The sequence below is a fragment of the Theobroma umbraticum genome, unplaced genomic scaffold (genome assembly GCF_002168275.2).
Source record: "Theobroma umbraticum cultivar Fairchild unplaced genomic scaffold, ASM216827v3 scaffold_30.0, whole genome shotgun sequence".
Taxonomy (NCBI): domain Eukaryota; kingdom Viridiplantae; phylum Streptophyta; class Magnoliopsida; order Malvales; family Malvaceae; genus Theobroma; species Theobroma umbraticum.
The window spans coordinates 3,288,989-3,314,468 of NW_018397254.1; the positions used below are offsets into that span (position 1 = coordinate 3,288,989).

The 25,480-nt window shown below is 36.4% G+C and overlaps 4 protein-coding genes across 7 annotated transcripts; 1 reads left to right on the plus strand and 3 right to left on the minus strand.

Moving 5' to 3' along the window:
• Positions 1-1,033: 1,033 nt before the first annotated feature.
• LOC110416520 (Eukaryotic aspartyl protease family protein) lies at positions 1,034-2,960 on the minus strand. Its single transcript, XM_021428560.2, is given in 10 exon segments — positions 1,034-1,706; positions 1,709-1,750; positions 1,753-1,901; positions 1,903-1,963; positions 1,966-1,995; positions 1,998-2,057; positions 2,060-2,248; positions 2,251-2,460; positions 2,463-2,497; positions 2,499-2,960. Coding segments are annotated over 10 exon segments (1,410 nt in total). The 5' UTR covers positions 2,723-2,960; the 3' UTR covers positions 1,034-1,296.
• A 4,981-nt stretch (positions 2,961-7,941) lies between these two features.
• HINT4 (histidine triad nucleotide-binding 4) lies at positions 7,942-10,161 on the minus strand. 4 transcript variants are annotated; one of them, XR_016351645.1, is made up of 7 exons: positions 9,911-10,161; positions 9,729-9,775; positions 9,522-9,598; positions 9,366-9,392; positions 8,951-9,127; positions 8,422-8,499; positions 8,239-8,296 (listed from the first exon to the last, which is right to left on the minus strand). XR_016351645.1 is itself a non-coding variant. In XM_021428673.2 (6 exons), exons 1-6 carry the CDS (start codon positions 9,992-9,994, stop codon positions 8,194-8,196), a joined length of 456 nt encoding a protein of 151 aa, XP_021284348.1. In that variant the 5' UTR covers positions 9,995-10,141; the 3' UTR covers positions 7,942-8,193. The 4 variants fall into 4 exon arrangements, 1 of the variants encoding a protein (XP_021284348.1); XR_016351643.1 differs by having other exon boundaries at positions 9,366-9,432; positions 9,911-10,158; XR_016351644.1 differs by lacking the exon at positions 8,951-9,127 and having other exon boundaries at positions 7,942-8,296; positions 9,911-10,156.
• On the plus strand, positions 9,836-14,939 carry PRMT7 (protein arginine methyltransferase 7). The gene is made up of 15 exons (XM_021428454.2): positions 9,836-9,975; positions 10,259-10,663; positions 10,895-11,102; positions 11,261-11,386; positions 11,497-11,661; positions 11,748-11,866; positions 11,950-12,029; positions 12,294-12,565; positions 12,763-12,999; positions 13,400-13,473; positions 13,597-13,690; positions 13,870-14,019; positions 14,099-14,173; positions 14,281-14,377; positions 14,532-14,939. Exons 2-15 carry the CDS (start codon positions 10,320-10,322, stop codon positions 14,687-14,689), a joined length of 2,199 nt encoding a protein of 732 aa, XP_021284129.1. The 5' UTR covers positions 9,836-9,975; positions 10,259-10,319; the 3' UTR covers positions 14,690-14,939.
• A 139-nt stretch (positions 14,940-15,078) lies between these two features.
• OWL1 (DNAJ heat shock N-terminal domain-containing protein) lies at positions 15,079-21,122 on the minus strand. Its single transcript, XM_021427139.2, has 13 exons — positions 20,774-21,122; positions 20,392-20,678; positions 20,015-20,212; positions 19,821-19,935; positions 19,601-19,687; positions 18,814-18,902; positions 17,896-17,980; positions 17,555-17,608; positions 16,809-16,889; positions 16,622-16,699; positions 16,003-16,242; positions 15,548-15,655; positions 15,079-15,448 (listed from the first exon to the last, which is right to left on the minus strand). Exons 1-13 carry the CDS (start codon positions 20,918-20,920, stop codon positions 15,392-15,394), a joined length of 1,626 nt encoding a protein of 541 aa, XP_021282814.1. The 5' UTR covers positions 20,921-21,122; the 3' UTR covers positions 15,079-15,391.
• Positions 21,123-25,480: the final 4,358 nt, after the last annotated feature.

Sequence of the window (25,480 nt, forward strand, 5' to 3'; positions counted from 1 at the left end):
GATCGTGGTACCGAAAGGTCCCAAGTTTGGGGAAAAATAATTGGTGCCTTCTACACCAACCCCATTAGTAGCAACAATTTTTAAGGAAAAATAAGTTTTTCAAATATATATGACAAGTAATCATTAGTCTCTAATTTTTTTTTTTTACAATGATTAATTGCTTTTATTGTATGATTTAAAGTATGCATACTATACTCGAAAGTCAATCATTCTTCAATTTTTCTTTACTACAATATAAAACTATCTCCATCATGACATCAATTTAAGATGGATTACTAAACTCAGAAAGAAAGAAAAAAATTAAAAATACATCAAGAAGACAATAGATATGCATATTGCGCAAAAATAATTGGATCCAAACTCAAAAAAGAAATTGAAAGCCACTTAGTGGACTCCATGCACCAAAATCCAAAACCAGCTAAATCATCTGCCAAAGATTTTTTATTTTTTTGTTGGGTTTTGCCACTATGTGCTGATCCTCCTTTGAGATCTCTGGAGGACATAGGCAAATCTTTTCTTGAATCAGTGGCAGCCTATCCCATTTGGATTTTGCTATGCAGCTGCAGTCTAGATAAGGATCAATGGATGGTCCACTTAATTGATTTCCAAGAATCAAACTTAAAGCACAGCAAGGACCAGCTGAATTTGGTAAAAATATCCCAAGCCTCTTGAGAAAAATCTAACCAATGAGAAGGAAAACATCTTTATTGAAGTAGTTATGGCGTCCCCTACCCAATCTTAATAGTTTTGGCCTTTGGGGTCAGTGTTCCAATGTACCATGATCATGGATCAGTTACATAGATCTTCCAGCCATTGCTCAAAATCTTAACCAAATTGGATATGACACTTTTCACCCACCAACTCTCCACTCAGAACATTTCGACGAGAGAAGGGAAGAGAGGCTTTGGGCAACATTTCTTCCTGCAGGATCAGGATCTTCACTGTGATGTCTGATCAGTTAACAGGATACGCAAACTATTTCTGGACTTATTCACTGACCCACCAACTTGGGCACGCAAATCCCACCAAACACTTAGCAAAAGAGAAGCCAAGTTTATTTTCAATTCCAATATACACAAACTTCTACATTTTTTTTTTCTCTTCTCTACACTTCAATATTTGCTTTACTCATTATCCACCTCATACTTGACATGAAGGTATTAACATTTAGATATACAGGATTGGTAGAGTCCATAAAGCAAAAATTGAAGTGCAGGTAAGCCCCAAGGAGTAGAAAGTAAAAACCCACAACATGAAATAAAAACACAGAATTTTAATTTTTACCCAAAATCTAACTTAATTTTTCAAGCTATCCCACAGAGAGGAACACTTTCTCCTTGCAAATCCAACCTTCCTTTTCTCCAAATCATAAACCACCTCAAAACCTTGCTGCTGATAGTTGCCAAGAGTAGCGCCTGGCCCACCACTCAACTCCTTCTCATCACCACCGTTCATCAACATCAAACACCCCACATTCCTCCTCTTCCTAATGCCATCACCACCGTCCAGAAACTCGTAAAAATAATTCCTCCTGGGTAACACCACACTTGATCCGTTCCCCACAAAATGCAAACTAATCACAGGAACTTTGGCTACTTTGTCATAGTAATAACATGGACTCAGCCCTGTTGTCTCTTCCACCTCACTCGCCCTCTGGTAAACTCGTCCAACGCGGTGATCAAACTCAGTCACAACCGAGTCGTAAAACTCGCCGGCAACATCGTAAAAGTTGTCCCTGAATCCACCACCATCCTCCACTCCCTCTCCTATCAACCCTCTTCAAATTCCCCGGCGCCGGAATATTCTTTTCCCTACAGAGATTCCTCCAACCCACAGAATAAAAATAAGGATGTTTTGGGTTGGAAAGCATGTCCGTGTAAACAAACTCAACATTTTCATTCCAAACTTTTTTTCTTTTTCCTGTGCCGACCAAGAATCAGCGGACTTGGTCGCCTTATTTGTCAGAATCGAACGAATGAGAAACTAAACAGTAGGAAATCTGTTACCAAGTTGAGGAGACACAGAGGAAAGTTGAGCTGGCAAAGAGAGCCGGCCAACCCGAACCCGGCTACACCAACTGGTTCGCCCAATGCAGTGTGGGCACATCCAAAAATAAAGTTTGGGATAGAGAGAGAGTTTGGGAGAGTTAAGGAGTCTTAAAAGAGACGGGCGATTAGCTACCGTCAGTATGCATAGTAAAAAGGAGGGCAAGGGAAGGAGTTGCAATCCGAGGTTTCGATGGAGTCGAGGGGCAACGTGCAATTGCGCAAAGGTCGGAGGAAGGGAGGGAGGAGTGAGCCGCGGAGCAGGCGATGGATTTGCATGGGACGGCGGTGGCAGAGGAGGAGAGGTTTAGAGCAGGAGAGAGTGGTGGTTTTGATTCGCAGAGAATGCATTCGAATGGAGAACAAGGAAGCCAAACAAGGTCGCTGCCTGTGTCAAGGTAAAGGGAAATAGCAGGGAAGAAGGGGAGCCGAGAGTGAAGGAGAGAGTGTGTCACTGCAGGGGAAAGAGGGACTGACACTTGTTTGTGGCGGTGGTTGCGTTCGTGGAAGCGGGCGGCCGAGCGGGCTGAGGTGGTTTGAGGAGTGTGGTGTGGGGTGGTGAATTGGGTTTTGGAGAGTGAATGTGTTAAAGGAAGAAGAACCATTTCTGACATTGAAATTGTAAGCCAGCATGTTGAAAATAGTAACAAGTATAGCAAGCAAAGGAAAGTTGCCATGACTTTAGAATTGTAGAAAACAGAGCAAAAGCAGAGTCCTTTTGCTTGGCGTTTGGCTTATGTAAGAAACGGAGGAAGTCAGAGAAGGAGCGAGAGGATTTGAATTTTGGTTAAGTGAAGGGTGACGTTTATAAGGGGTTGGGTGGGGAAGAGAGGGAAGGTTCGGGTTTGTTGGTAGGATGGTGGGAGGGATGATTTGGGGAAGGGTGTTATCAACCCTTTTTTTCTTTTTCATTTTCACGTCAATGCCTACAAAGTTTTATGAGCAGGTGATAACAGGGGATTTTAATGAAAGCTGGCTGGGAATTAGTACTACTAGTCTGCTACTATTTCCTTGGGCAGGCACACTAGAGTTAAAACAGGATTAGATTAGAGGTAACTACATCTTTAGGCGCGGTTACATGTTTATTACATCTTACAAGGAAAGGGGCAAAACAGAACATTAAACAGCTATTCAAAATTTCACTTTCAACTGTTACTTCTGAAATCTCGATGGTCCACTAAAAATTCTACTGGATGGGACACTTGAAAATTTCAAAATACTACTATGGACAAAATTGTTGAATAATTGTATTGTTTTTTTCTCTTTTTTGTTAATATATCAAATTTTCATATGCACGAATATAAATATGTAATATATAATAGCTAGTCCATATTAGTAGAGATGGGGAAAGAGATTTGGGATGTAAGCATCATTGTCATGTAAATTAGAGTATTGCCTGTCAGGATATAACATAAAGAGGTTCCATTGCATTTGAGTAAAGACAGAGCTGTGATAATGGTTTAACTTTCTTTTCCCAATTAAGCATTGTTCTTGCCTCCAACTAATGCAGATGGTGATGTAATTTGAAGGAGGAGGATAGGAATCCATGAATTACCAAGTGGCTTTTTCACTTGGTGCTAACATGTTCATTGCCCTAATATTTTATGGGGAATGCATTTTTTGTCAATTCTCTTGAACAGAGAGTTATTTTTATGAATTAAAATGGAGTGTTACTTGCATGATTGTCCATTTCACATTAAATTATTGCTTGAACAGTGTGATTCATATTTTAATGCATGATACACAGCAAAATGCAAAAATGAAGGTAATTCTAAGCAAAGCAAACAAATAACCCAAGGTCAAAATGCTGAAGAGTCAAAGTTCAATCTGTATTTTGCATTGCTGGACTCCTTTTGAGTCAAATTCAAAGTTGCTGTACTAAGTAGACTCCAAAATTAAGATCCTTTTTTTTAAAAAAATTAAATTCTTATATTCTTAATTGGGACCCTTTTTATTGCGTTGGCTGACTTGTAATTGCCTGAGGCAGCCTTAGTTCCTGCAGCATTAAACCTGAATAACTTGGGAAGAAGCACCAAATACATTGAAGTAGTTTTAAATGATGGCAAATCAAATACCCAATAGAGGCAAGAAAAACAGAGCACTTTATGAGCCCTTTGTCATTTTCTTTATATATCCAGCCAGCAGTGGTTGTATTCTCTGCAAAAAGTAATACCGGACTCTCTGGATAAGAATTTTCATTTCTCAGTTTCGTACTGTGGCAAATTTGCAATTTTTTTTTTCTTTTTTACACCATATCTGAAACTGGAAAGTGACTTTGAGAGTTTTGGGCCTCCTTGCTTGGTCTATGGCAATAAATAAACAAAGTATACAAGTCCAATTAAGTTGAAAAAAGGGGTAAAACTAATCAAGTTGAAAACCCCAATCCAATAATTGATGAAATAATGTTGCAAGTGAAACTTAGCATGTTTCTGGTATTCAGGGACCTACCTAGGACAATAATTTTTTTTTCATCCTCAAGGAAACAAAAGAAAGAGCTCTCTTCCTCTTGTCTTGAAGGAAAACAAATGAAAGATTTGTTGTGATGATTCTGCTATTGAGAGAGAGAGAGAGTCAAGTAATCCATTATTGCGACAAGAGAAAAATAGGGGAAGTCCTTCGATTGTTCCAACTTTAGGCTGTGAAATTTGGGAACCCTTTGAGATGATGTTTGGGCATTACTTTTTGTTTGTCTCCTACTCTTGTGACTATGAAACATCGTGCATGTATCTTGTTCCACTACCATTGAATCCATCCACCTAGATTTTCACCTTGATTTTATGTCTCGATTTGCCTCTAATTAAAAATCTTTTGACATTTTACTTCACGGACGGGCAGAACAGTCCATGAAGTTGAGGAGACCAAGAGATTTTTAGTTCTTATTTTTATGATGTACAATTAAATTCCTAAGCAAATATGCTTACACGGGTTTTGAAAATGATTTGAAAATCTATAAAAAAAATTTTTGTGAAAAAACCAATGTTAATGTTGAAAGAAAGTACTTGTCAAATTGCTTCATACCCTTTATTGTTTCATTGCATGTGAATAGGTAGAAACACAATGCATTTTGATTTTTTTTTTTTTGGGGGTGCAATGACAAGAGCACTCAAGGAATAATTCTCACAATAAATCTCTTGAATGAAATAGATGGGCCAAAAATACACATGTAACTAAATTTAACCATCAATGAAACGTATACTTTTGAGGGAAGGATTAACAGACCAAAAACTAATCTTCCTGAGTGAAGACTGATGTTGACCATCACCGTTCACGCTGGAGACATCGAGAATGGGTTTGCTTCATGGCATAAATTCCATGCTCATGATCAGCCATCAAATAAATCCAAGGGAAAAATTGACCTATCACCTGCCGTTTCGTATGATCTAACCCAAAACAAAAGCGTCTAGCTCAAGACACGTAGCAATGTGAGCTGGCTTTTTCAGAAGGTTCTGTGCCTGCCAAAGTGGCAGTTCAAAAATGGGCCAAAGCCACCTGGGTCCCAAGGATTAGTTTCTTTTCAGGGCAAGGCCGAGCTTTGTTATTATTTTTATTACTTTTGGTACAGCTTCAGACTTACAGCAAAAGAGCCCTAGTTATATGCCTTAGTTAGATTCCTGTGAGCCACGCGTCGGCGTAGCCGCATTGCCCTAACAACGTGACAATATGCAAAATGGGGCCCCAAGCTACGAATAGGAGCCGAACCTTAAATCCGCGTATACCAAATCACAAATGCTATTCGCCCTTTTTAATGCTTTGTACATCATCAATAAATACGAGGAAGCTACCAAGCCAGAAGCAAACCCAAATCCTTACAATGGCCAACTCCTTTCGTGGTGGAGGAAAGAAATGGGGGAACTCAAAACAGCGACCTGTTCTTGTAATGGTTGCCTAGCGCCAAGGCGACAAGCAAACAAAGGGGTCCATTACAATTTGTTCATAAACGAATAATATAGCTGTACTCCGGAACCCACAAGCTTAAAAACCCAAACCAGGCTCGATCATGATTTCTTTTTCTCAGCCATGCCTCCCCTCAAAATCATGGCTGCCGTGCTTTTAGGAAGAAAAAGTTGGCGCCGTTAACGTTCTACTCCGAAGTCTTTTTCGGAGGTATTGCGGGAGCCAGCTACACAAGGGTCACCAAACATCACAACATTACAAAAAGAGATTTTTTCCTTTCAATGATAATGAAACCATTTTTAATGTTCTCTCTTTTATTTCTAGTCTGACAAAACATTAATAGCTTAACACTGATTGACAACCCTATTGGGGGATTCGAATTTGTTAAGCGTGGCCGTCTGATGAATGTTTTACCTAATGGATGGTATACCTATCTCAATGATAGAATGAGGTTTGGTCACATTCTGTCTGGTGAGAATTCAATTGACAGATAAGAATAAGGATTAGCAAACAACCAGCCGACTGCAATTCATGCCGCAACATTAAGAGTATTTTGAAGTCCAAAACATAAAACATGTGGTCCTCTGCAAAGTCAAACTTCATAGAAAGCTAAGGGAATTCAAAAGCAATAGCAAAATCCAGCTAATTCATTTATTAGTATGAGCTTGTTTTCTCTTACTCATTTCTGTATCTGAATCCTCGCATACCTGCTTTGCTTGCTTTTGGTACCTTTCTCAATCTTATGAGCCCAGATTTGAGAGCTTTACCTTCTCAAGACTCCCACTTCGACAGGTTGATGTATGGAAATACTCACATCACGTTGCACTAGATTTTCTTCAAACGCTTAGGCAGTAAGAAGCTTGACAATGTTGGGTTGGGTTCCTTCATTCTTTACACTAATTTACTTCCATCAACTCGATTTCACTCCCCAGGCTGGAAAGTAAGGCTGCTTTTGCCATCATTTCACCAACCAGATAACTCTTGAGTTTCCAGTCAAGACTGTACAAAGTATTAAACGATGAATAAGACCACTTTAAAAGCTCTGCAAGCTGTCTCCATTCTCTTTGCACAAGATGCATGTGAGCAGATTGTGCTGTGTTTGATCTTAAGGTTCACAAAAGTGGCTTTCAGAGAGGGAAAAACAATGAGAGTTAGTCACATTAATCACATTTAATCTCTGACTTTTGTACTGCAGTATCCTCAGATAACCCTCCCAAAGATATTAATGCCCAAGAACAACATATTCTAGGCACAAGATGCAACCAATATTGACATTTATCTGCTATCACATGAATCCAGTTATATGTTTGTAACAAGTAATATCTTACAAAATTATTCCCAATCTTAAAAGAAAAAAAAAATCCAATTTTCTCCGCTACTGTCTTACATTAGATATTCAAGCAACTGCCAAAATTGTTTTCATAGGCCTTACTGACAAATTCAAAGCCAAATAGAACTGCATACAATGGGCAGACTCTCCTTATATATGGCGGTCACTAAGTATTAAGTTGAAACTTTTGAGCAACAGTACTTTACAAGTATTGTGTTCAATATTGTGTTTATGATAGTAGAATTTAAATAATCATGTTTGAGAATTGCTCGATGGATGTCAAATCTGTCAAGAGCTGTAACTTCTGATACTCACCAACCAAAAAAAACTCACCCTCTAGCAGGTAGCAACATTGACTATAGGTTGCAATATTAACCAGCAAAACTTCTATTTTTTTATTACATACAGCATATTATGACCACGCTAAAAAAATGTCAAAATGATTAACAGAGGATCAGGGCTAGGTCACCAATACCGAAATTCTACTTCTAATCTCAGATGCTGACAAGACCCCATAAACTTCACACCCCTTGTGTACCAGACACAAATTTACCATTAGTCTCAAACAATGCGAACTGAAATAAAAGTACAAATAAGAGCATTGATTATGCTAAGCACCATAAATTGCAGCTTCAAAAGAGACATGCACATAGCCACATCTAGAATGCACTATTGACAAAAGAAAAGATCTGCAATTTTTATGAAAATGCATCTTAAAAGGTTTATGTAAACTTATTAATTGTGACAACTCTTATCAGATATAACAACAATTCTTAGTAGAACTTACAAAGAATAAGCTGATAAGGTCATTACTTATCTTGAACAGACAACAATGAATCGTTACAGAACTTACAGACATACAGGCAAAAGAACAAAAAATCTATAGTTCAATATGAGAGAAATCCAACTGTGATCCAATTGCACCTATGAAGGAATTGGTGAGAAAGGTTTTATCTTCTCCAACAACTTCTCAGCTTCAATAAACCCACCAAGTGATCCCAAAGACAAATATTTTACATGTTTCCATCTGTTCAAATTCTTTAAGAATTAAAATATGTACTTCAAGCCTTTTCAACCTTGTTGGAAAATATCAAGGTAAAATAAAAAGAAAAATAAATAAGCAGAGGAATTCACTAACTGCCAAACAACTACCTAGGTACGAAGGGAAGAGCCAAACAGTGGAGGTGGAGATGGTCAACACTGTTCAATGGAGGCTGATGAAAACCAAATCTGCCAAAACCCAAAAGGAGCAAGAGGATCAGATGATAAACCTTCTTTCAAATAACAAAATTCTGAGAGAAAAAAAAATTTTCTCGAATAAAAAGTTGACTTCAGCTAACCCATGAGGCCATGACCCACTTCATTCTAGACTTATGCAACTTCCCAAAGCTACTTTACATTCATTCAATCCTTTATTATATATGATAGTGCTATGATTCACAAGCACATTTGAAATTGAAGAGAAGGGTATTATCTACCAAGTTTCAAATAAATTCTAATAAGCAAAGTAAGACTCATGTCCTTGATACTCTGCCCTCACCCATCCCAAAAGGTAAGATTTAGCTACTTCACCACCCAACTCATGCAGGAAAATATCATCGATTCCGAGGTACATTTTGGCAACAACGAAGTGAATGTAAAACTAATCAAACAACAATGAGCATCAGAACAGAAACCATACAATTTTCAATATCTTCATGGCTTTCAGGGGGGAAATTGAATTCTGATTCTTATAGCATTTTCACATGTTGTCAACCATAGCATGCTAGTTTAAAGAATGGTTTCAACAGGGAAAAGGCTAGTTTTTCCATATTTTACACCCTCATTCTGCACTATCCACTGCATATAGAGGTAATACCTATATAAAATTAATGCATAGAGTTAGGCAGGTGGAAAAGGACACAACTTGTGACACATAAAATATGACTGTTTATAAAGAGGTTTAAGTAACATATTATGCAGCAATAAACAGACAACAACCATAAAGTCCGGTACTGAAAGGCCATAAGGACTATTCAACATTGATCAACACTTATAATATAGTATCTGAAAGAAGATCTATTTAGCAAAGTTCTTTCCTTTGTTAGAAGCAATACCTGTATTGATTTGATTGAGGTACATCTCTGCGTAACAAAGTTTGCCCCACATTTAACATATGACTTACTGGAGAATAACAGCATTACAGCAATAACACAAACTTAGCTAAGGCAAAACTAAAAATGAAAGAAGAAAAGGAGAAGGGGGAATTTTACCCAAACCGTAGTCTTCATTTCTTCTTTGAAGATCTCTAACAGTGGGAATATGCTCCACAGGAATCACCAAGTAATGCCTATAAAACATTTCAATAAATTTCCGATTTACTATAGGATTTCGTTGCGCCCATGGCAATTTTATATTAAAAACGTTTCAAATTTCAATAAATTTAATAACTTTTTCAATATAAGAGAAATTTGGGAAACCTCAAAGCAGAAGGTTTGATGTCTTGAAATGCAACGACCTTATCATCCTGAGAACAAAAACAGATTTAATTAGAACGTAATATCCAGGAAATTCTGTTTGGTTGCTGGTTGAAGAGAAGACGATCGTGGAATTAACTTGGTAACCAAACAGAGGATATAAAGACGAAGAGAGAAGAACGCACAGAGTGAAGGAGAGGAGTGGAGGTGGAACCGCGAGCAATTTGACAGAAGATGCATGGTTGAGAAGGTGAGGTCGCTCCCGCCATTTTACCCCCAGTTTGAGAATTTCCCAATCCCTAATAACTAATCACGCTACACCCTTTGCGAAACGATCTCGTATTATCTAATCTTTGCGTTTTCGCAAAAAGGACCAATACGGAGCGTTTATCTCTTATTATTACATGATTTCCTCTTTCTTTCCTTTGCATTTTTGAGTCAACAATTTCCATTTTAGTCTTTTTCTTTTTAATTTTGAAAGATTTGTTAATTTTAGCCTTTAGTCAATAAATTAGTTTGCCATGGCCGGACAGAGAAAAACATACTAGCAGCAAAGCACCGCCATTCGCTAAATGCTCTTTCCACTTCATTCGCATGAACGCTCTCATCTACAGAACCCTAATTCCCTCCATCTCCCGTCGCCCATCAACTCGTTTGACTTTGATCCTCAACTCATTCCTTCACTTCAAAGCACCCTTACCTCGAGCCATGAGTTCCTACTCTCCCCAGCGAGTCTTCCAACTCAAACTCGACCCACTCACTGGAAACTCAGAGTGGGTCGTCATCCAAGACAGCGACGAACTCCCAGAATGTTCCAAGGAACCACTTTTAGCTTCGACGTCGTATCTCGACATGCTCAACGATTCTTACCGGAACAAAGCCTTCCGTTTAGCCATTGACAAAACTGTAACCAAACCTTGCCACGTGCTCGACATCGGGTAACTCTTCAAATTCAATAATAAACAGTATAACTTTTTAGGCTTCGCCTGTTACTTTAGCCACTTTCTTTTTTATATTTATTTTCATCTTTATATGGTTTAGTATTCGCAGAAGTTTAAATTTTAATCGTTAAAAGTTGTTCGTTGATTATTTGTATCTAAATCTAACGAGCAAAAGGAAGTAATTTTGAATAATTATATCTTGAATTGGCCATTGATAATATTGTGCAGTGCGGGAACTGGGCTGTTGTCAATGATGGCTGCACGAGCCATGGGATTAAACGGAAGGGCAACAGCATGTGAATCTTATCTTCCAATGGCGAAGTTGATGAGGAAAGTATTGCATCGAAATGGTATTGGAAAAAATATCAATCTTATTAATAAGCGTTCTGATGAACTCGAAGTTGGTGTTGATATTCCTTCTCGTGCTGATGTCCTCGTGAGTGTCAAATCATTAATCCTACATTTGCTTTGGCTCTTATAATCGTATTTTTAAAAATGTTCAAGTTTGCGTTTTGGCTGTTGACAAATGGAAAGTTGTGGTTTAATTGCTTATTTTCTAAGGTTAATGCTTGTTTTCTGATAATGTAAGTGCAGGTTAGTGAGATATTGGACTCAGAGTTATTGGGGGAAGGGCTGATTCCAACTCTGCAACATGCACATGACAAGCTCTTGGTGGAAAATCCACTAACAGTGCCCTACCGAGCTGTTACTTATGGCCAGGTCTTCATCTTTATTTTGAACCATTAGTCTATTAGTTAGGTTGAAGGGCTTCAGAATCTTGACTTTTTTTTTTTTTGAGCATTTTTGTATTTTCTTTCCTGATACTTCAGCTAGTTGAAAGTCCATACTTGTGGAAGCTTCATGATTTATTTGGTAGTGAAGCAAAAGCATCAGATGGTATTCATCTTGTTCCTACAGGCTTGGAGACTATTATACATTTCAAATCGCAGCAGCATCCAATGCATTGTGATGCTATAAGGAAAGAAATAAAACTGGTAATCTCATTACATTACACACTGTTTTACAGCCTTCCAAGAAAGTCCCAGCAGTTTAATTCCTACTTAATTTAGAATTCATTCAGCTCTCAGAACCGTTCAAAATATTTGAATTTGACTTTTGGCAACGGCCAGACAGCCATGGGAAGACTAAGGTGCGAATCAAGATGACAGATACTGGTAGCATTCATGCTGTAGTTTCATGGTAATTATTTTTATATATGCAAGATTTGTGCCAGAAGTTTCTTTTCTAGAGGTTTTCAATAAACTCTATGTGTTTGTTTGCAGGTGGATTCTTCAACTTGATCGTGAAGGAACAGTCTTTTATTCCACTGCTCCGAGCTGGATAAGTTCACCAGCTAAAATAGGTGAGTCAGGTCCACAATTGTTTGCGCATAGCTGTTTGATCACATTATGGTCTATCTACTCTTGACATTCTTTAAAGTCAAATAACTCAGCGGGAATTGGCATAATGCTTTTCTTATGGTTATATTCTAATGATGTGAGCCCTGTAGATGGGATCAGAGTTCTGCTCAAATCATTTTCCTGTTCTGATGATGTTCCACAATCCCTAACCAAATAGAAATTATTCTCTGAGTTTATGGAGTAATTCTTGTCTGATGCTTCATTAGGAAATCGGAATTGGTGTGACCACTGGAAACAGTGTGTCTGGTTCCTTCGAGGGAAAGGTATGCCTCTATCAGAGGGAGAAGAAGTTCTTTTGGAAGCTACTCATGAAGAGACTAGTGTCTCATATAATCTCAATGTCCAAGGCCCTCAAACTGACATAAGGGAGTATGACCAAAGAATTGGGGATTTTCAGCTGTTAGTGTCACCAGAAAGAATTGCAACTTGTGGAGACAGTGAATGGCGATTGTCCATGTTGGCAGCAGTAAGAAAAGCTGTAAGCTCTCTCCTCTCAATGTTTGTCTTTTTCTAACATCTTTATTTACAGCTGCATTCTAACGGTTATGGATGATTTGAAAATTTCTTGAGTAACAGTCAATATTAATTTTCTTTTCCACCAATTTTCTTCTTCTTTTTGCCCTATCTGTACCTTTTGTTTTTGCATGGTTTTAATTGTAAACTCTATTGTTGCAGTTGCAGGGAAGAGTTAACCCATTATGTGTTGTTTCGGATGATAGCATTTTTTTAACACTTCTTGCTGCAAATCTTTCAAAAACATCACATGTAATATCATTGTTTCCTGGGTTGAGAGACAAGGGTGCCAAATATGTGGAAACTGTTGCTAAGGCAAATGGTTTTTCTATGGATCGTGTAGAAGTTCCTGAACAGTGGAAAGCAAGTTTGCCCATGCTTGATACCCATGGGAAGAAGGTAACTTTTGTCCTGCTTCTGCTTTGGCTTGCTTGGCAGCATCACATTCTTCTTGAATATAACTCTGCTTCTATCAAAGAGAAGTAAAAATAAAAAAGCATATCACTCTGCTTTATATGTGTTCTTTGGACCCCCTTTTTTTTCCTTTAATTTCACTTGTCTCGTTAGAAAATAAGAGAATGAGTCAAAGAGCTGGTTCTTAAGATGCAAACTTTCTAATGCGTCAAATCCTATTGTCATATGCAGTTTTCTATTATTTAGCAGTTGTCAATGATCTTTGTTTGAGCATCATCAAATCAATCCTATTCTGCTTGAATATGTTCTGATGATGAGATTTAATGTTCCAATACTCAATTATATAAACAATTCAAACAAATTGAGATCATGTCTTCTTTCACAGGTGGACCTGTTAATTGGAGAACCGTACTATTATGCAAATGAAGGAATGCTTCCATGGCAGAATCTGCGATTTTGGTATGTTCTCCTCCCTTCTTATCATAGATTCCGTAAGTCAGCTTGTTTAAAGATCAATATTTATGTTTTTATTAGCCATTCGCTCTCCATTTATCTGCTTCCTCCCTTTTGGTCTGGATTTAGGAGGGACCGTACGTTGCTTGATCCTGTCCTTTCAGAGGATGCATTGATAATGCCTTGTAAAGGAATACTGAAGGCTTGTGCTATGTCTCTCCCGGTAAGTTGGTATTTTCACTTTATCAAATGCTTCCCTAAGACTCCTTCATTGATAAAAGGAAAAATGAATAAAGAAATAAAGAAACATTAGAAGGAATTTACCCTCTTTTATGTGATTTATACAAGTATGACATGGCTATGACATGGCTACAAATTCAGTCCCGTTAACCTCTTGTACAGGATCTTTGGAATAGTCGCTGTTGCTTAGGTGAAGTTGAAGGCTTTGACCATTCTGTAGTAAATACTACATTAGGGGCATGTGGTGAATTACCAGCACCGAAAGAGAGTCCCTGTCTTCCTTTCTCTGTCTGGCAGTGTGGTGAGATTAAGGTAATTGATGTATATACAATTGATTTAAGAATGAAAATTATGGTGTTGTTGCTAATACAACTGCATTAAATGTGTTCAGGAGCTAAGTGAGATATTTACCATCTTAGAGTTTGATTTCTTAAAACCAATAACTTCATGTTATGGAAAAGCACAGGTACAACTTCCCCCCCTCCCCAAAATGAAAAAAGAAGCCTATACTAGTTCAAAAACTATTAATGATTTTCTTGTATCCTTGCAACTAATTCTTCGTCTTTCTTCAAGGCTCAATTCACTGAACATGGTTTATGTCATGGATTTGTTCTGTGGATGGATTGGGTGATGGATGCTGAGAATTCTATTGTAGTATCAAGCAGGCCGGGTATAGTTGTAATTCTTTATTGGCCCTATTTGAAAAGTGTAATGTATTTTGCATGGTATTTACATTTGTGTCTAAAATTTTACCATAAACGATCATTAGAGAACTCTTGTCATCTCACCATATTGATCAAGGGTTTTGTTGCATGTTGGTTCAGACCACAGATATTGGAAGCAAGGGGTTAAGCTTCTGACCAAACCCGTCGCAGTTGGAATCCATGGATCGAAAACCACGAATGAATTTGGTTCTACTATAATCGAAGCATTCTTCGATCTGTCAAGTAGTGAACTCATCATTAAACACACCTTTTCATGACTCCTAGCTGCATCATTAGGCTCATGACTAGAGCTGTACTAGTCTTTCTAACTAATAGCCATGAGTTACCCTCAAGAGAGTTATTTGATTAAAACCATTTTTATAGTCTCTATTGGAATTCCGGTTCCCATGGCTTCAGATTGAGTAACTGTATGCACTTTTCCCTGCTTGTTTGAGTTTCTGTTGGGTGTTGTCGATGTGCGTGTATAAATTGAACAGAGTTAGAGAAACTTAGCCAAAGATAATTAACAGATAATCTCCTATTTTCTCTTTTCTTTTTATTCTAAAAATACCTATATTTCATACGACTAAGAAATCCTTGTAGCTCTAAAGACCCAACAAGAAAATGCTTCCAAGCCCATGAATGAAAATAGATCATAGCTCAATCAAAGGCTTATATAGGTAACAATTTTGATCTTCAAAAGACTGAGGTGTTTGAATCCAAGGGAAAATTAAACTATGGAATTTATTCTACAGCCGGAAAATTACAAAAATATGACATTTATTCTACAATCAGAAAATGAAACCAAATAAACTAAATTAATTTCTTCCATGCGCTGGGTAGGTTGGTCATTCCACAGATACAAGTAAATAAATGCATATAACTGAAAATTTTGGTGATCTAATTGAGGTTCCTCCAAGGCATGTCGAGCATGCAAAATTGCCAGAGGTAACCAGGAAATCAAGTTAAAAATTGTGATTTCAGATTCTGTGTGCCACCTGGGGTATTTGCAACTCTTCATAATCATCCACAACCACCTGATTCAGAAATTTCGACTTGGTCAATGCCCTCATTACCATTTATCAAGATGATTTTGGGTTAAAACAATAAGAAAGAGTGATCTGTGATAGTAGTACCTCATATCTCTCACCACGGTAAGTGTACTCCACATGCAATTGCTTAGGTTCTCCAGGGCAAGGATCACAGAAGCCCATGATGCCTGACTTCTTTACACCATCATGAAGCTGCATCAAGAGAAAATCAACCAATCTTATGCTAATGGGAACAAACAAGCATGTACCACAATAAAGTCAAATTATCCAAATCTCTGTTGTATTTACTAAATGAACTTCTCAAGAGTCTTAAAGTCAAAAGAAATGCAAACTCCTTCTAGGTTTCCCTAACATCTTTTGGATGGTTTCTGGTGCAAAAGCTTCCATACAGTTACCTCATGCCCTAAAGGTTACCAGTGGGAATTTCATCCTACAATCTCTTTTGAGTTATTGACTAGTTAATGAAGGCAGTTATCACAGCAAATAGATGACATATATATAATCATACAGTCAACAAACAGGATTTAGAACAAACAAACCTTAAGTTGCCCTGGATCGGTAACAAGGAAATTAAGAGGTAATGTTACATCCAACACTTGTGAGGCTAATTCATCATTTGTTTCTCTCAGTTCATCTCCTTTCTTTAACGCTTTACGGTTTCCATAAACCGCCTTAGTAATAACCAGTCCATCTGTTTCCTGTTGCTTATTTCTTTTCCTTCTGGCCACATTTTCTAACAATTGCTGAGCTTTCGCAGCTGCTTCCCTCGCCTCTTGAACCTTTATACACATCAGGTACAATACATTATTAAAATTTTTTAAACAAGAATCAGCTGCCAATAAAAATAGTAAGCAAGCCCAAAATATTTTAATCATAATTATTAAAAGTTATATGCACCACATCCCCAGCTGAAATATCATGAAAATCATTCATCAAAGCATGGATTTACAAATGTACGGTAAAAGACTACACCGACTGCATCTTGGCTTTCATTCATGTGAGAAACACTGTAACCAACTAATATAGACATTTAAATAGAAAGAAGTTACATCATAAATATACAACAGCAGAAGAATTCTAGCATCTTCATAAAATTAATAAAAAGGCCAAAAAGGCATATAAAAATTAAGAATACCTAATGCATTTGAGTAATCATACCTGGGTGGCAGTCTTTTCCATATTTTCTAAAGCCTTCTGTTTTTCCCTCTTAAGGCAATATGGTTTGAAAACAAATTTCTGCAATTGTACATACAAGGATAGTTATTTACAAAAGTATATTGCAAATAACATATTCAAACTGTAAAACCAATTGGTCAAAACTTTAAGGACAAATGTAAGTGATTACCTTAAGTATAAAGTAAATTGATGTTGGAACTACAAATGCGCCAGTAGCGAACACAGGATTCAAATGCCTGGAAAGCAATATCTGCATATAACAAACATAAGCAACAGATTTATACGGAAGAATTGTAATCAATGCAAGAGATCAATCTCTATTACAAAAATCCTAGCATGGCAAACTAAATTTCGATTTCTTCCTTGCATTTAGTGTGCAATTTCTTTTTCTTAAACTTGTTTACATACAACGTCATACAAATAATTATTATCACACATCAATACATGGATCAAAAGTTCATAGGTAAGCATGCATTTGCACCTTTGCATCTAAGCCATAGCATACCATCTCAACTTAGATCTACTTTCCCAATGATATATTGTCCAAGTGTAGTTCACAATGTAGAAAGTTCAAGTCATGTACACTTACAATAGTATCTTTTAATTCCTACTAAAACGTTGCCAATTAGACAAAGTTTTCTACACGATAAATTTCTAAATTTTATAACATAGGTTCTGGGTGCAATTATAAAGCATTTCATTCTGAGAACTCAAAATCATGTAAGGATAAAATATATTATCCTATGATATGATCCCATCCCAGTCTATACAAGCAGGAATTCTATTACTGGATCCCATCCCAGCTGATCCCAGCACTAAAGGAAAGAAGTACTGCACATGAAAATCATACAAGCAATGGCATGCCTCAAATATAAATGATCATTGAAACAAATCAGAGGACATGAATACCCTTACAGGAATAATTAACTTTTGCCCTCCACGGTGCAACTCAAATTTCCAAAAGATACCCTGTCAACAAAAGGACAGATTCAATGCAACTCAAATTTCCAAAAGACACCCTGTCAAAAAAAGGAAATATTCAAATACCTTTTTGGTTTTTAACCCTATGTGACAATAACATCACATATATAAAAAAAGTATGGATTAACTAAACAAGTGAGTGTGAACAAAATGATAACCCTTGGCTGCAGGAACACATGATTTCTTCATAGCTATATTCATGAATAGGTAGGATTTTTCACCATAATATGGCATCATAATGTGAAATCCCTTTTGGCTAAGATATAAGTGATTACCCGAATTCCAATTGTATACAACATGCGGACAGTACTAAAATCAGATACTTTTCTCCCACCACCAACTTCAACCTCAAGAGCAGTGCTGGAAAAAAGAAAGAGTCAGAACTCGCTGCAGAACCTTAAACTTAGCAGCCAAATGTTCTAACTAACTACTTAACAGAAATAGTTACTCATTGAAAGATGTAAATTTGACTGCCAAAGTGCTGCAGCTAAATGACAGCATTAAACCACCTCAAGTCTTGGTCAATTAAAGGAATGTTTGCTTTAATAAACTTTTATCACTCTTAAGTATTTCCAATAAACTATTTGGAATAAACACATCTTTGACAGCATACTTATTGCCTACTGCATTGAAGTTTTCTTAACATATACTGATCATTAAACTGATCATTTGGATTAGAATTTGAGTTTTTTTATGTCTCAACAACAGTTCTGAGTTTTCAAACAAATTATGAAAATTTGAACAACTGTATATACGCTTGTGAGTATGTGTTTCAATTATTTTAACCCAGTTCTTTATCAAACATTTTCCATGATACTTCCCCTTCCCATAGTGAGATGCACCCTCTTTGAAACCACTTATCAAGAAGTCTTAGAGGAAGTTGCAGTTAGATGACACGAGGAACTGTTTCTCTCAGCTTCTTGAACAATATTCTACAACAAAATGACACTTTTACAAAAGATTTTATTTTCTTTTGTAGAGTATCATCTTTATTTACAATGTTTTGATACCATTTATGCATAACTCTACACTCCAGATAATACAATACATGTAAACCTCATAAACAGAATGCAAGAAACATGTCACACTATACATTGCAATAGAAGCTCATTTATCAGCATAAACAGCATAGAAGAAGAATAAATATTAACTTGCCTCACTTATTAATCATCAATATCAATATGCAAACTTACCTTCCAATTCTGCCTGCAATACGACCATGAGATTTTGAGGAAAAACGGCGAGTATAATGAGCTGATGCCCCAAAAGAATTTGTGCCAAACTGCAGTGCTTGAACATGAATGAAAAACATTAAAAAGAAATACAACCGGAATCGTGCTGGAAGAAATAAATAAACAGAAACAAGAGGTTTTGAAAATAAAACATGAAAAGGAAGGGAGAAGAAAGGCAAAAATACTATTTTACATGTCATCTACTAGATATGGTATCATTAGAGTATGCACATGATCATTCATTTGTCCTTAACCTCATAAGAGGTTGAAACGGCAATATTGACAAATCATAATAGCTGAATCAATGTGAATACTATTATAGCTCCAAACTTCTAAAGGGAAAATAAAAACAAGCCCAATTTAGCATTCATCAGAGACAAAATGGCAACAGATTTATAAGTTCAACATAGGATAGCTGTTGAGCAAAACTTCATAGTTGATCTCCACTCAAAGTTGACATAGGCAACATCAAGCTCTAGTTCCATAATCTGAGTGAGGAAACACTATGTTGCTTGAAATTATGGGATACTTAAGTCCGATAAACAATTGATCATCTTAAGCTAAGAGTGCAAGAAAGTATTGTAGCTTTGAGGGTAACTGCAAATAAGGTCTTTTGGGCATCGAAGGTGGCTTCCACACTTTTTATAAGGAATTTGATATTTTATGGAAGGAAGCTCCATTGGGATTTTTCTATCTGTTAGTTATTCTGCCTTTAATTATACAATCTAGATAGTGAACATAGACTTACCTTCACTTCTCCAGAAGCAGACATATTTTGGTCTTTCTTTACCCATCCAACCCCAATAGATGACTCTGGACCAAGCAAAAGTTCTATCTGAAAAAGAGGTGAAGACCAAAAACCAAAATTAGAAGCCACAAACAAATCAGCTAAAACTAAGAATTATCATTTCACACTTCTACAGGCCAGAATGATAAACCAACCAAAATTAAAAAGAAAAGTAGCATACATTTCCACTTGCTGTGTCAGAGAGTTGGCGAGTCCAGGAATTTAAAAGATTGATTGAACCATCTTGCAGAGACTTTGTAATGGAAATTGTGGCAGTTGAGTGTAAGGATGTGTGACTGGAGGAAAAAAGATCAAAGAATTAAGATATGGAATAAAACTACTGAATAGACAGAGTTAAAACTTGGGATGCCCTACCGTGTCATCTGTACGCCTATCAGACTACGTAAACCAGCTGATCCTATAAACTCAATGGAAGAAACTGAGGAAATCTGATGCCTAAACACAGCCGAGGCAACCCCACCACCAGAATTTTGTTTGACTTCCAAATTTCCACCAATTCCAAGAGCATTACGTTTCGATAATTGAGACTGAACTTCACTAGCCATAGCCATTCTGAAAAATTAAGCAAATAAGAAAATAAGAGAAAAATAGATAATAAGGAACAGCATATTTCAATCCGGCGCATACTTCAAGAAACACATCAAGACTCGAAACCAACACCAAAAATATATTAAAGCAATGCAATTGTGAAGAAATGTCAAATTAAGGAACAAAAAAGGAAAGGGTTATACCCTCCTATAATGCCATCACCATCTAGAAACTGTGGCAATGACAAATTAGCCAGTATTGTACCAGAAGGTCGAAAATGCGTCGACATCTTTTCTTGTTCCTTTCTCCGTTTTAATTTTTCGAGTTGCTCTTTTATTTCTTCCACTTTATTCAACTTCGGGCCAAGCTCTAATCCAGAACTCAAACCTTCCATACCATAAATGTCGTATATTTGCCTTTTGCTTTCATCAGTTAATATTTCATATGCTTCACAAATCCTTTGGAAATTCTCCGTAGCAATTTCCTTCATCTGAAAACAGAAAAGAAAAGAAAATTACTAACTCTAAAGTTAATCTTTCGAATTGAAAAGTCAAAAAAGATTGGTGGAATGAGAATAACACTTACATGAGGAGCTTGGTATTTGTCAGGGTGATAAACTTGAGCCCATTGCCGATAAGCTCTGCGGATTTCTTCATCGGAGGCGTCCGGTGATAGGTGCAACAGTGCGTACAGTTCTTTGTTTGGAGGTCCGCTGGCATCGTCCTCCTTCATCTTTTCTTCTCTTCAATTGTGAAATCGGACGAAGAAAGCCGGGGGATTTGAGTCGAGTCCAGTTATGTTCAGAGAGAAAGGGAGCGCCCTTTAATATGTTTTCGTTTTTCTGGGTGCTTTGGGGGTTTTAGGGGTTTATTCCTTGTCAAGCGTGGGGGTTAAAATTTGCGCACGGCTCGGTGTCCGCTTTGGAAACGTCCAAGCGTACGACAGCACTCGATCACTCATCATTTATAGAGGGCAGGGAAGGATCTCTTTTTAAATAAGATGTACGGCTGTAATTACATTGACTTTGTAAAACAATTTTTACAAGTTCATTTGACTAATTATTATTCTTCACCATGGTTGCAACATTCTCAGCGATTTGGGTTCATTACTCTATGTTGCAATTCACCCAATTAATTTTGTCTAGCTTTTGGTTTGGAACTTCAGAGTTGGTTAGAGGACAAGCGTTTGTTGGGTCAATGCACTTTCATGGGGGAAAGGGTTCAATTACATCTCAGCAGGTTTAGAATTCTGGATCACAAGAGATTGGTTACTCTATTTTCTCTTTTCTTTTGTTCCCCAATGCAAATTCTTTTATAGAATTATGCTTATATTGAGAATATGGCAGCTAGGTCCAATAACCCAATCAAATCAAATACAATTAAAAAAAAAAAACCAGTTTGAGTGGTTTAGTGGGTCTATTGATCTAAAAGTTTGATTCAATTAGTTTATTTAATGAATTCTTAATTTTAAAATTTTTCAAAAGATCATATTAATATTTTACATATAATAATATACATTATATTATATTATTTTAAACTTTATATAAAATATATTTTTATTACTAATTTTTATTGTATATTTTATAATTATGAATAAATTTTATAAAATTTAATATTATAATTTATAAAATAAATAAATTTGTATCCAAAATCGAATTAACTGAATTAATTCAATATTTGATTGGTTTGATTTTTTCATATTTATTTATTTTTTAAAAATATTTTATACATTTTATCTTTAAATATAATGGATCCAATCATCTAATTGTTTTAAACTTGATCCATCTAAGTAGTGAATTATTATAAACAGCCAAAGGCCCATATCCCATATGTTGTTTGGGTTCATATATTTCTCCAAAACCCCAAACAACTCATCTTTTAAGTCCATATTTGATTGCATGAACAGAACATACCAAAACAGAATTTCGTTTATACTAGGAACGAAGTATTATAATTTTGTATAATGTATAAAAAAGATTCAAATATAATTTGGTCATGGAATTCTTAGAAATATAACTCTTTATATACTTCTCTAGACTACTCAACAATGCCAAAGGAATGAACCCAAAAGAAGAAGAAGAAGAAGACGAATACCAGAGCCATTGGATCAGGCCTCTAAAGATAGAAGAGAAATAGCCACACAAATCCAAGCCCAAAACTAATCTCTGACAGGACAAAATAATTCATAACATGCAACAGTTAAATATTATTGCAAGATTTGTCTTCATGATAAAATCATGGCCTCCTTTCCAAAAGAATTGCCTTCGGATGGGAAATCATGGTGATTCTGACCAAGCTTGTCGCGGCCACATGCCCCTGCAGTGGATTGCGATCAACGAATAGATTGACCAAAATAATGAATAAAACAATAAGTTAAAGATGCATAATTCAATCTTAGTCGTCCTAAAGAGATTTGAGAGTGATTGTAATTAATATTAATAATTCAGATTAAAAGGGTAATCACAATGTTTATCCAATTAAAAAATGTCAAATTAATTTAAGCTTTCTTTATATAATATTTTAAAAATACATTTACATCCTAACTATCATAAATAGTGTATCGAACGCGGCATCACAATCATAAATTCATATGGTTTGTACTTTGCCCAAGTGCATAATAAATATAGACTTATACAAGCAACTAATTGCACTCCGGAACAAAGCCATTTGGATTATTTATATTAATGCAAAAGAAGATAAATTTTTTATTTTTCTGTCCACAAGGAAAAAATTGCTATTGGTGACACTTTTTTTGGAATTCATCAACTTGAATTATGGACCAAAATAGGTCACAAACCTCATTCCAAAGTATTCTAAACACCACAAAGGGACACCTACTGCAATTATTCTTCCTGACCATCTCATGGCTTATGGCAGGCATGGCAATACATGGTGAATGATAGTAGGGGTCATGGGGCATCGGATTTATTGATTTTTTTTTCTCTTCTTTCTAGGGCTACAATTTGGGTTTTTAGTAACCTAAATCATAAACCCATTTTAGGATAAACCCTAGAACTTGAAAGAATAAAACTAGTTCCTTCCTATTTTTCAAAGAAATTACCAGAGTCATTTGGTCAAACTTACCTCATGTTTCAAGTTAAAACTACTGCTTGACATGATCATTTAATCCGAATGAAGAAACTAATTGAGCAATGGGATCATGATGCAAAGAGGCAGGTTGGTACGAATATATATATATATGACTGCTGTGCCTCCTCTTGTATAAATATGCGTCGTCTGCCTATTAATACAAAAAACTTGAAACATCATTCTCTTGATGAGACAGTTGGAAGCTTCAAGGAAATTTCCTAAGGCCCCACGTTTTATTCAAACCTGAACACGTATAGATATGTGTGATCAGAAGAAGTAAAGGAGATGATGTATACACCAGCTACTAGCTACTGGCTACCTCCTCAGTTGCTACATCGCTAATCATCCGTATTACCGGATTTTATTGCAGTAGTATTTAAACAGTTAACAATGGAAAACCACGAAAGAGAGAAAATGAATGCTAAACAAATTTCTTCAAAAGAATCGAATTGGGTATGTTTACATATTTAAATTAATATTAGCATGGAACGTGTATATATATATGTATTCAGTTAACAATCTCCAAAAACATTTTTTGTTTAAGAAATATGTAGATAAATACTATTGAAGCATCTGTGCTTTATCGACAAGATAGGAAATGCTTTTGTCCTTGATCAACACACCAGTTTTCCATGGTTCATATATATATATATATATATATATATGGACGAATTGGCTTTTCCCATCATTTCCTTGCCCTGTGGCAAATTAAATTTGTCCAGCCAGTGTAATTAAGTCAAGAAATGGTTATACGTTGATCTTTCTATGACGAATTATGTAAGCAACAAAACCCTTCACCATTACAAAAGCGAAAAAGTTCAACCACAGTTATTCCTCACTGTTTACCACATTTGCAAAAAGAGTAGTCAATAACTTTGAAGCTCTCCCAAATACTCAAATTCTCTTGCCTTACATTGGCTCCGTCGTATAGGTTGTCCATTTCATTCCCTAAAGAACCAAACCCAAACAACAAAATTCCAACTTCTCTTCCCCTAGATTTTTGTTTCGTTGCAATTCATAAGCTCCCATGGGGCTGCACCTATTGGCCCTTGCCAAACTCCGCCTCTTATCTCCCTCCCATAGTTTCACTCCTTTACTTTCAGGCTTCATTTGCCCTTTTGTGCTCAAACTTTCCTGCAGTTTGAGGATTGTTCGTCGGGTTTACATCGATGTCATTGATGCATCCAGGCTCTTCTTTTTCCAGTTGGGTCAGATAGCTTTCAATGCTGATCAGCCATCTCCGGGAAATGGGGACAGATGGCAGCGAGCTCTTCGGTTAGTTTGCCAGAGGATAACCCATGTGAGAAGGTCTCCGACGGGACAATCTGACGAGGATAGCTTCCACACTCTGACCATGCTTTCACTTTAGGGAGATGGTCATTTCGGGTGAGAAATGAGAATTTTATGATCAAAAGTTGAAATCTAACTTTCATGAGTATAAATATATGTATATATAGATATGTATATCTGGAGTTTTCTCTTCTTCTCTTTAATTTTTTTCATCTCCTTGAAGAATGGAGAGGTGTTGGATGTTCATGGATTTTCTGTGGTTTCGAGTCATCAAGAAACGTGAGATGTGATGTCAAGGCTATGAATTTTTGTTTCTTACACTTTTATGGCTCGCCAGAGAATATGTCAGAAATGTTGATTTCAGTTAGACTCATGATCATCCTACTCAATGAACAACAGTCCACTCCATTGGCTCTCTTCAAAAAAATTGGATAAAAAACCAGTAAATAGCAGTCCTGCAGTGCCCTGGATTTTTGTATTTTTGGTGGGTTTTTTTTTTAAAATTGGATTACTTAATTTTAATTATCCCATACAAATTCGATATTAAGTATATATCAAAACAAAACAATTTATTTGACTGGTTACACGCTCTAATTTCACTGTGATAAGCGAAACAATTTGTTAACAAAGCTGTGGACTGCTGAAAATAACAAGCAAACAATTTTAGCCGCGCGATAACAGAGTGTCTTTCAGTTTTTATTTGACTGTGTCAGGATTAATGTGTGGAACACATTAATGACTTTTGTTTAAAGAATGCACGTAGGAGAACACGATGTGAACTAAAGTTTGCGTTGCCTTAATTAATTTCTGGTTGGCTTTTCCAAGTGTTCCCACTTTGCATATGATTTGCTTTGCCTGCATATATGCCTTCTTTACAAAGAAAATATAAAGCTTCTTTAACACTTTTTCATTC